General features: G+C 46.8%; 1 protein-coding gene across 2 annotated transcripts in view; it reads right to left on the minus strand.

The window, feature by feature from the left end:
* LOC144768586 (sulfotransferase 1 family member D1-like) overlaps positions 1-12,175 on the minus strand; it is a 248,137-nt gene that overhangs the window by 114,035 nt on the left and 121,927 nt on the right. For both annotated transcript variants that reach the window (XM_078652376.1, XM_078652375.1), the window contains exon 4: positions 3,082-3,179. In XM_078652376.1, coding sequence (XP_078508502.1) covers positions 3,082-3,179 — 98 coding nt within the window. The remainder of the gene's footprint in view (positions 1-3,081; positions 3,180-12,175) is intronic.

Genomic DNA, 12,175 nt, shown 5'->3' on the forward strand with positions numbered 1-12,175 from the left:
CTACTCAGATCTCACAGAGATCCGCTGCAAAGGGCCTCAGGGCTCCTCCCTGAGCCCCACTCTCTTCAACATCTACATGGCCCAGCTCACAGCCATCATCAGGAACCATGGACTCAACATCGTCTCCGATGCAGACTACACCCAGCTGATTTTCTCCCTCACCAATGAACCCACAGTCGCCAAGAACAACTTCCACGATGGGATGAAGACTGTCTCCACCTGGATGAAGGACAGCTGCCTCAAGCCATATACTTCATCCTGGGCTCCAACCCCTCCACCTGGGACAACTCTTGGTGGAACGCAGCACTTGTAACCACCCACACCCACAGACCACGCACGAAAACTCAGCGGCATTCTGGACTCCTTCCTCACCATGAACCGCAAGATCAATAGCATCTCATCATCCTGCTTTACCATGCTACACCTATGCTATGCCAAATATCTTCAAGTGGATCCCCACTGAGTCCAGAAAGATGGTCACCCAGGCACTCATCAGCAGTAGACTAGACTATGGCAGCTCATTCTACGCAGGCATCACCCAGAAACTCCTCAAGAAACAGCAGAACACTCACAACGCCTCCGCCAGACTCATCCTCAATTTATCCCCCGGAACCACATCACCAGCCACCTGAAGGACCTCCACTGGCTCCCAGTCAACAAAAGAATCCTTCAAGCTCCTCACATACGCCTACAAAGCCCTGCATGATGTGGGACCTGAGTACATTAACCACCACTTGCATTCCAAGCACCCACCAGAGACCTCCGCTCTGCCCAACTAGCTCTCGCCACCATCCCACATATCCCCAAGACCACAGCCGCAGGAAGGTTCTTCTCCTATCTACCAGCAAAGACCTGAAACACCATGCCTCTCCACTTTAGGCAATCTCAGTCACTGCCTCAATTCAGGAAGGACATGAAGACCTGGTTCTTCGACTGAACCACAGTGCCTTTGATGGATCAGCAGCACGCACCTCAGTGCCTTGAGACCCTTATGGGTGAGTAGTCCTGCTTTACAAGACATGTGATTGACTGGTTGATCGATTGAAGGGTTTGTTACTGGGTCCAGTTTTGTAGCAGTGGTGCAATATCGCCCTCCAGTGGCAAAAAGCAGCAAGCACGTGTTTCCAGACTCCTGGGGCCAGGCAGCACTTCCCCAGGGGCTGACCACAGAAAATTGCCAGGGCTGCCTTGGGTCCTTAGTCCGGCCCTGCCGCTGGGTTCCTTCATCCTTTACACCTCGCTTACCTGACATCTGCATAGGGTCTGGCATGAAACACACAACGAGCCAGATATGTCTAGACTTTTCCAAACCATTCTTACACATGAGACTGGCTGTCGCTCTATAATATTGTTATTCAACTCCCTACACGGGGACGGGGATGTGCCCTTTGCTGCTCTCCTGGCTTACTGGGACAAGACACTATCCACTATGCTCACCAATAAGAAGTGCTACAAAAGGGGGTGGTGATGGACGGAGCACCTGAACCAATCAAACACTCACACCCAGTCAACAGACCTGGGTTTAATCCATCACCGTTCTTTAGCCCACTATGCCACCCCAGTTCAGACATGGCCATATGCAAATCAGTCTGAGCCTGTGCCTCATGGGAACAGTCCAGCCCGAACTGCCAAGCCATGCCTTCCCTGGACCGGAAACAAGCTTCCTAGGACAGGTTTCTGGCATTCCAGCAGTCTTCAGCCAGGCTTGCTTGAATCCAGGGGCAAAGTGAGCAAGGACTCATGTCTGAGCATACCCTGCCAACTTATGGCGAACAAAGCGGTACAAAAGGGGGCCAATAAGAAGTGGGCGTAATGCCTGGGGGTACCAAAATGCATGTCCTTGAACGCTAGACGTAAATACACCCAACTCAATTACCTTCACCACACGCATCTTATGCCACACAGACTCCCGCGTATGTACCAGGGGACTCCGGACTCCTGACCACACTCTCAAGATCCTAAAGCAAATTTTATTCACATGGTATGGTCATGCCCTCAACTAACTCCTTATTGGGCGGCGGCAGAAGCAGTGAAGTTGCAGTTTCACAGTGCATATAGCCAGCCTTTATTATCTCTTAGGGATTACTTCCCGTACAGCAGCACATAAAGCCACTAACACATTTCTAGACCTTGCTTTGGTTTTGGCCAAGCATAGGATAGCAATGTGTTGGAAGTTGGCGGCGTCACCGCCATCAAGCTGAGGCTCTGCTATTTATGCACTGGCATTATAGCAGAACAGGAGGTGTCACATTTCGCTGAACGTTCCGCTCGGTTGCATCTAACCCCCCAAATTGGCAGAGATATTTAGACGTGGCTAAATCTGGACAAGCAGGTGTTTATTCCTGAATGTGTGTGTGGAAGCGAGGGCTCTGACCCTGCTGGGCCTGTGCCCCGAGGCAGCCTTGCCACTCACTTCTCACCCACCCCCTCTGCCAGATTTGATGGTCTTACTTAATGACCCGGCAGACACCAACCTCCCTCTCCACGTACCCCATTTATCATTGCACCACATGGCAGCCTCTAGTCGTTTCTTCCACATGTTAATTGCTGTGGGTTACTTTTCACAATGTTTACTATACAGCACCTCTCCAAGACTACAAATACACGTATGCACGAAACTGTGATGCAGTGTTCAATCTATGTATATTTTAAACTGTGATAGTCTTACAGTGGACAAATAGTGTGCATTTTAGTGGTATTGTTTAAACCAGACAACTGTACCTAATGCTATTAATCCTATTGTTGTCAAATTATCAATAAATATATATATTTTATTGTTGTAAACAGATGGGGTCCCAAGAGAGCAGTTGGATTATGAAAACAAGCAGAAATTAGGCCTGGCCATATCTCCTCTAGATGGTACATAGTCAAGCTGTGGGATATCACCATAAGGCCTTCCAAGATGTAAACAAAACTCAGTCTCCATTTTAAGGCTGAGAACAGAAGATGCAACAAAAGCTAAATGAGATTGAGCCTGTTGCTACTAAAACCTGCAGATATCTCCCACCTCCATGGTTGTATTCATCTTTTCCATGCGTCCCTTCACCCTCCTTTTCTCATGATCCAGCCAGCCTTGGTTACCTTGCAGTTGTTTTTCCAGAAGGACTCAGGGATGAGATGGACAGGAAGGTGGGTCTTGATCAGTCGAGGAGACGGTAAGGCAGCTAACTGTTCGACCCCTGAAACAAAAGATCCAGGCATCAAATCGGACCAGCACAGTGGAGTGTTGGACTACCAGTTTTTTACACTGACTAATGGTGGGCAAAATTGTCATACCAAAAGGAGGAATGTTGAATTTCAAGCATTCCTGAAAAACTTGCTCTCCTTCCCCAGTCAGGTGGGAGAGTAAGACACAGATGCTATCAAAGCAAAAAACTAGGGCATTCAGGGACCCTAATCTAGGTCAGAACTTGTAGATCCCATTGCTGATCCTGGGGTCCTTTTGTAATGCTCCCAAGCTCTATAGACCTCTGGCTTTTGTGCCCAACAACCTGTTGCATCTAGTGGCTGTGGAAGTGTTTGAATCTTAAAACCCGGTTATGGCAATTCTTTTTTCTGTTGAATAACCACCTTGCCAGTCACTGTGATTGCAATCTGTGAAGAAATGATGGCTACTCCCAATGCTACTCTCCTACTCCCATGGGTGGCTGGCGACATTTTAAAGTGGAGTGGTGTAAATGTCTGTCTTCAGTACCATCTGGGAGTGAGCGCAATTCTTACAATTCTGGAGACCGAAGAATGATCATTGCAGCAGGGACAGTAACCAACTTAACTACCTTACCAAAAAGACTAAGTCTCAAACGCAAACATTTCTGAAAGTAACAAACTACAGATATTTGTACCTGGCAGACAAAACAAATGTCAAGACTTACTGTCATCCATCAACCACTAAGAGTGGTGAGCAGCAAAGAAAACTGATTCAAACGTTTACAAGCCGAATTTACATGTTTTTATCTAACACAAAAGAGATCCTTAGATACAAACTTTAATTCAAAATTCCAGACGTCTGAAAGAGAGTTGAGTGTCATTGAGCAGTACTAGCGGTGGGATACCTCTCGGAAAAGTGTGTAAACCCTCACATCGGTTACTTTTTTTAGAGAGCTTAATGAAGTTATTGGGGAAAGAAAAATAACTCCAAATGTGTGCAGCTTGTTTAGGAGGTAGGGATGCACAAACCTGATTCAATGTAATATCAAGTGAGTGGCCACAGATATGTGGAGCAGCTTAGTTTGGCTCCACCCTTACACGTCAACAATTTACGTTGATTTGTGCAGATTGGTGCTTATTTTGTTTCGTGTGGTCTAACATTATAATAAATAATGGAGTTTCAATGTCTTTCTGAAATATTTCATGATAAACCATGAAAGAATCATTTAAGGTGTGCATACCAATGTTGAAGATTTCTATGAACATGCGGTTCTTGTTCATAGAGATACAAATGTTTTAAGATGTAACACACAGTTATATGTAATCATGATTTTAGTCCACATAATATTCATTATATGTACTAATTATGGATGTGCGTGCACCTATATTCAAAAGTCAAGTGCACTTAACTGCTATGCTAACTTAGAGTAATTAGAGGACTTACGTTCTCGAGTTCCAATGTTTAAATGTTCACGTGAGAATTGTTTTGCTTGCATGTTCTTTCCTCTGCAGGTGCAGCTGCAAGGCTTTGTTAGTTAGTGAAAAAGCATTATTTATTTGTAGCGATAGTAAGGTATGGGAGGAAACCTTTGTTATGGAGAAGACATCAAACTATGTGGGAGACAAATTCTCATGGTGGAGAAGGGATGGGCAAGGTCAATTGACTGTACCCAATTGAAGGTGTGGGAGAAGAGATGAATATTGCAATTTCTACAACGGGGAAATGGAAATTCACTTGAGATGATGACGTTGATTATCTTGAATACTGTGGAGCATATTTAAAAACCCCTATCACCACCAGAACATCACTTTTTTGATGCTGTGATGGTGATACGGGCTTTGTCCTATTTACAAGGCAATGTTAAACCACTTAATGTGGCTTAACGCTGCCCTGTAAATAAGGCACCCTTTCACGCTATACTTAGAGTGAAAAGGGTGGGCAATGGGTGTTGCAGTGGGCGTTCTGCAGCATCACCCATTGATTTTGATGCTGCCTCACATTAACAAGAGTGGCATAAATATAGGGCAGCGTCAAAATTAAGACAATAGATACTGGTCTTAACATGGTGCAAGAAGGAGAAATGCTTTATTTCTCCTTGTTATTTGCTGTTTCTCTGTGTGCTGCAACCGCAAAACGCTACGCATGATTTTTTATGTGCAGGAAGGTAATTTTATATGAGAAGAAACCGTTACATAGACCTCCACACTTTGAAGCGCTAAATGCATAGGAGCGAGCGCAACATTCTAGAGTAAAGGAGAGATATCAGGGTAAAGCCAGAAAGGTAGTGCGTACATACGCTGATGCTAGATGAGACGGTTGTATGATTTTACAATGCATTCCGTTGTAACGCATGCCTTTACCACGCATGCGTTACAACGGAATGCAGTCACCACGCACATCCTTTACCACGAAAATACCTTTTACACGCATACTTTTACAACGATTTTCGTTGTAAAAGTATGCATGTAAATGGTATTTTCATGTTAACGGATTTTCACCCTAAACATTTTCTTTTTTCTTTTTACTCTCCGCTACACCACCCGCTCATTCCTCCTTACCTCTCCTCTCCTTGTTTTGCCGTGGTGACGTTGTACGTCATTAAGAGGAAGCGGAAGTGTTTTTCCGTTTCCTCTTAAGACGCCGTTCTCCTTCACATCTTTTTCTTTCACAAACAGGTGCATCTTTCTCTTTTTAAACTTTTTTTTTACTTTAGCACACATGCCTTTACTACGTTTTTTGTAGTAAAGGTATGCGTGGTAAAGGCTTCTCGTTGTAACCATGCATGCGTTGTAATGCAGGCGTGGTTATGGTGTGCGTGGAAATGGCCGCGTTGTAGTGCCCGTTTCCCAGATGAGACACATAACAGAAAAGGTGGAGAATAGATATGATAGAGAGAGCGAAGTTGTACCCTGCATTGACTGACAAAAAAAGGGGACAGGGAGAAAGAAGGAGAAGAGACAAAGGTATAAAGGAGCAGGCAAGAGGAAAGAGGATAGCGATACGAGTGATAGTCTTTTCGATGTGTTGGTTTCAGAATGCCCACCTTCATACAATGAGCCTTACATGATGAGTGGGGGATGCACTAATGTGAGTGGTCAGACGGGAGTGGCTACCGCCCCAGTAAATGTGAATTCTAATGCGATGTGGGTTACTCCTGGGAATGTGAATCAAAAAATGAGGGGAGGGGCTCAAGAATGTGAGTACCTAGCTCTTCCACAGGTCTAAATGCTCCAGATGTCCTTAATGTTCCTGTTCCTACCGGTCCAGTGGCTCCTGTATACAATCCTAACTCAGCAGGGAATGTAAGACATAATTTGACTCTTCCAGCTAAATCACAAGTTTCAGGGAATGCCCCTATGAGTTCAGGTCCCTTTAGTTCCAATAAATGCGAGTTCTCCTTGTGGGGTGAGTGCAGACCCATTGAGAAATCAAACAACATTTCAACCTTAAAGGACATTCCAGGGATTACCAGACATTGATACGATTACATGGGAGCCACTTCTAAATGCAAATAGTAGTACACTTAGAGAGGGAGGAGTGCCCGAAGCTCCTGAGGGCCAGTCTAATCTGGGCATCCAAGAATCAGATGAGTGGTTACAAGCTTTTAATGAAGAATCAAATGGAAGTGGAAGTACAGAGTTGAGTCAGGGAACAATCAGGTCAACCCTGAAGGTAAATGAGGTGGATGTAGTCAAATTGAAACTGGATTTGGATGAAATGATTAGTGGAAGTCTTGAATTTACCCGAAAAGATGTTTTACAGCCAAATTAACTTTTTGTTATGAGCAAGGACATTACGAGACGAACAAGGCAAGCTCATGATAAGCTCATCAACCTAGCCAAAGAGTATGGAGTAGATTTGGAGCAGACGAAGGCCTTACAAAAGAGCCATTGACTTGCTTTCTCTGATCAGGATATAGAGAATTTGAGAGTACCAGGGTTGAAAATGCAAATTTGAGAGTTGATCTAGAGCATTAGGATATGATTTGGAATACATTAGATAAATGGGAGGACAAGTGGTGAAGGAACTAGGGTCCCATAAGATATATGGGGGAAGCCCACCTTTAGGAGAAAGGGAATACACGTCACAATGTTTTCCTTACTGGAATTACCTAGCAGAGGGCATGTCATTGTGTCTTGGAGTAGAAGTGATTTTATGGTATTCACAAATGATTTCCTACAATTGAGAGAGAAGCCTGTGGAGTGGTACGAACAGATTGATCAGTTTGTAAAAATTTCATAGGTACTGTGGACTGATTTGAATAACTTGTTTGACATTGTTGTTCTAAGCGATTTGTAGTCTGTATGCAAAATAGCAACAGAATGGCCTGAAAGGGAGCCAGAAAGAGATGTATAAACACAAGGCCCATCAGCTATTGTAATGAAAAAATATGATCAGGTGATGACTTGGTTGAAACCTAAGCTGCTACAACAGGTTATTGATTGGGTTAAGATTGATAGGACGGCCCCAGAACCTAAACAGACAGTTCATACATTATATGAGAGATTCTTACAGGCAGTATAGCATAATGGAGACATAGAAACCTAAAGATATAGAACACTTTGTGTTGCGGTTTGTGACAGGATTGAGATCTGAAAATATTATGATGATTCAACAGCATTTAATATGTTGGCAGAATAAATCCATTGAAGAGATTTTACATTATGACAAATACTGTCATGATGCAATTGAGATGAAAGAGAAGAGGCTCAAGGAGAAGCTGATGATTGTGGAGATGAAAACAGCACAGAGGGGCAACCAGAGTCAGCCCTTTACGGTAAATGTGGCCCCTATGCCGGGTGTTTCTCAGCAGGGAGCTTCTTTGATGCAAGGTGGAGGAGGTTTTCAGTTGCAGGGTAGAGGTCGAAGTATTCCTCGTGACCCGAGTACTGGAATTGATGTCCTTGGAAAAGTCTAATCTATGCCACTACTGTAACAGGTTGGGGCATTGGAAGCGTAAATGCTGTCTTAATCTAGCTAATCAAGGACAGAATTTAGGGTTCGCACAGCCTTAGAATAGTAACCCCATGCAATCCCAAAAAAGACTGAGACCGAGGCCCCAGAATTTTAATGCACCCCAAGGTCCAATGATGCAAGTCCCACAACCCTGGACCCACTGCAGACTGGTAATAACCTTAGATTTAATTCAAATCCAAATCCAAATATGAACCCATATTCTTTCCAGAACCAAAATATAGCCCAACAGTTTCCGGTATTTGATACATCAGAAGAATATGATGGTGCCTGAGGAGGAAGACTGTGCACTTTAAGCAGTCTTAGAGGTAGACCTGATTGGCCCATTTGTAGATGCTGAAGTAGATGGCCACCCTGTGACATTTTTTAGTGACACTGGTGCTACCTGCTCTACTGTAAGAACAGTGAGGTTCCAAACCTACCCCTCTCAGCAAGAATAATCCAAGTAGTAGGAGTGGCGAATAAGCCATTGCCAAGTCTGTTGACAGAAGAGGTTCCTGTAAAAAGTGGATCCTTTGCTGCAAATCATCAGTTTGTGGTGTGCGATTCGAGCCCTGTGTTTCTTTTGAGATGTTACTTTTTGTGCAGGTTAAATTGAATAATCTACTGAACACTCAGAGGCATAGAATTTCAGACTTATGATGAGGACATTGCATTCAAGGTAGCAAATCAGAATTTAGCTGTTACGATGTTCCCCATGGTGACAGTTGATGAGTTGACCTTAGATCTCAGAAATACTCTGAAGATGGATGTCTGGGATTTTTCAGGAAAGGACATCAGACTCATTAAAGGAGTTGAGCCTGTCCATATACAAGTAAGGCCTAATGCTGAGTACCCAAGAACCTACAGTGCAATTTAACCCCTGAAGTGATTGCTGATATTACTCCGATGATTAAGAACATGATCCAACTAGGGTTTTTAAAAGAAATCCTTGGTATTCATTGTAACTCACCTATTCTGGGCCTGCAGAAGCCAAGCAGTAAATACCGCATTGTGCAAGAACTGAGGAAAATCAACAGTATCGTAGCTTGAGGTTGTCCTGTGGTACTGAATCTAGCTGTGATATTATTTCAAATTCTATGTGAAGCTGCTACCTCCATGCCGCTGCACGAGGAAAGCCAGCTTCTGTTTGCATTCAGGCTCGGCAGTCGAAGTTTGGCATGGTGCTGAGTTCCTCAAGGGTATACAACTAGTTCTTGAAAAATAATCTGGAGTTTTTGATCATGTTCTGCAAATCAGTGTTGATCCAATACATTGATGGCCTACTGATTGTGTCAAACACTTGAGAAGCTTGCAAAGTTGATAGTATTTCCTTGCTGAACCACTTTGCCGAGAACATACTTAAAGTGTCCCCGAATAAGTTGAGTTCTGTTTCACAGAGATCCTGTATATAGGACATCACATTGTGAGAGGTGCAAGGAAGGTGTCGCAGCAAAGAATCTTGCCAATCAAGCAGCTGAATCTGCTAACGACCTAAAAAAAAGTCAGGATCTTTTTGGGAATAGTGGGTTACTGTCATCACTGGATATTCAACTTTTCCCTAGTGACCAAGCCTTTACAGAGGCTGACATACAAGGATGTTTCGGTTCTTGTGCCTAGGGACAATCACTGTTGGGTGGCATTCCTGGAGCTGAAAGAAAGGTATCTTTATGTGATTTGAATACAAAAATCTTGAGTAAAAACTCTGAAAGACCACTGTCCGGCTGGACATGCCTTTCTAAAAATATAGATTGACTCTGTCTATATTTTATCCGTGTGTTGAAATTTCTCAATGTTGGGGACCGATGTTGTTGTGTAAAAAGAAAGAAAGACCCTAGCATGCCCTGGCACTAGGAATGCCTGATTACAACAAAGCATTTTTGCTTTCCTGCAGACCGAGGGAGAGTTACACTGTCTCAGAGCTAACACAAAATCACAGAAGTACATTATTTTTTGGCTACATTAGATCCCATAGCCACAGGTGTGCCTGGATGTCTGAAATCCATAGCAGCCACATGTTTCAGTATTGAGAGGTGCTAGAATATTGTGATGGATCACCCGTTGATTATTTCTGTTCCACATTCTGTCAAAATTCTGTTTACTAGGGGGGGCGTGGCCAGCCAGCAAACATGGCGGACGTGACTTACTAGAGCTCCATCCTTAGACCCCCAGTTCTCCTGCAGTTATCCTCTAGAGGTACCTCTTCGTGCCCACGCTGAGTGGAGATGGTGTGGGGGGCGCGGTGAGGAGTCCCCGGGACTCAGCGGCTCCCAGCTTGAGGCGGCGAGATAGCAGACGGTCTGTGGCAGCGCTGCCCTGCAGGGCAAAGGCGCGAAAAGCGCCCTGACGTCCGGTGCCCGTTGGCGAGCCCCTCGCTGCTGCAGTGGCCCTGCCAGGAGGCGTTAGGCGTTGCTCTGGGCCCGGATGCCCCGCAGACCAGGCTGAGTGCTGCCCTCCGGAAGGATTGACAGACCCTGTGGCTACTGAGGTGGGCGGAGAGCTGAGGTGAGGCCCTGGTGGCATCGGCGGATGGCAGGCGGCACCTGGGAGGCTCAGGCAGGGCCTGTACTCGTGGCCCGGGCGGGCGGTCGTGCTTCATGTGGCAGAGGCAGCCGCACCTATGTCTGGGACGGAGCAGCACTGGAGGAGATCGCGGTGACCCTTGCGGCCTACGAAGCCGTGGCCTTGCATCCCCCTCGGGGCCTGGGCCTGTGGAGCTGCGTGACCCCACCGGCCTGCAGTGAAGCGCACATTGCCGGAGGCACAGGAGCGAATAGGAGACATGAACTTTATATGGTGAGGAGCGGGGCCAGGGAATGGACTCGGACACTTGCGTGGAGGTGCTACAACACGGCAGAGGGTGCCCACTTGTCGCCTGGAGCAGTTGTGGCGGTGCCTTGAGGCCCTTAACGGTGCTTTGGAAGCTGCGGAGATAGGGCCCGGAACGCAAGGAAATCGGGCTGCAGTGGTGTGTTGGAGGCTGAGGGCCGAGACTCTAGTCCCTGTGCAGGCCTGCTGGGTGGAGGTCCGGGCCTTGGGCTCAGAACTTTGGTTGCAAAGTGTTGCCTTGAGGGTGCTGCTGGCGCTGGGGGCCATTGGGAACGACTGAGTCGGCGGCTAGGGACAGCTGCCCACATGATATGGATAAGACCCGGGGAACTCCTGGATATTGAGATGGCGAGACGCCACACCGTGTCAAGTGCGACGACGGAGGGAGCAGCCCACTAGTGGAGACGTCTGCGACTGGGCCATGTGGCTGCTACATTGGAACACTGCGGTGAGCCTCGCTGGTGCGGGCAGAACTGTTGCGACCAGACACACCGGGGTCTGGGCGCCATTTTCAGTGAAGCGCCATCTTAGGTGCCATCATAGCCAGTGGGCCCTGCTTCTACGGCAACCTCTGCGTCCCGCACAGGCATCAGGAGTTTGGGGCTGTGCTGGGCGCGCTGGACCCATTCCCCTGTGCTATTGAGGCCCCTGCAGCCTGGGGCACAGGTCAGGAGCGAGAGCTGCTTACTGCTGAGGGGACACACGCAAGAGAACCCCTGGAGTCGGGGCGGACGGCAGACTCTCCCTGGGCCACGGGGTGATGGTGGGCTGTCACCCGGGCCGCCCCCAGAGCCGACATTGACCACCTGGCGACACGGCTCCTGGCAGCGACAGCCCATTTTATTTGGACAACTCCCTCCCGCCACTGCCGGTGCTGCAAGTGGTCTGGTGAAGCGTTTCTTCCTCTAACTTCAGAGAGTCTGACATCAAGCGTGGATGCCTACGGCGCAGAAGCTGGTGATGGGCAGATTTAGGAATAAATCCCAACCTAAAAAGCAGACGACGGGAGATCTGGGCTCCGCGCAAAGGCATCAGAGTGACAGTATGGAGCGGGTGGCATCCCTAGCAACCAAGATGGACTCTGTGTTGGCGGGGGTGGAGCGCATCAGCACCACTTTGGAGCAAATTACAGTGTCCCTAGAAGCCCGGATAGGTAAGGTCACCTCTGACTTCACCCTCCTACAAGCGGACCACCGTAAGCTGTTGGAGTCTGTCGCCGCGCAACGTCAGTCGGTTCAAGAACTG

This window comes from Lissotriton helveticus, chromosome 7 (genome assembly GCF_964261635.1).
Source record: "Lissotriton helveticus chromosome 7, aLisHel1.1, whole genome shotgun sequence".
NCBI classification, from domain to species: Eukaryota; Metazoa; Chordata; class Amphibia; order Caudata; family Salamandridae; genus Lissotriton; species Lissotriton helveticus.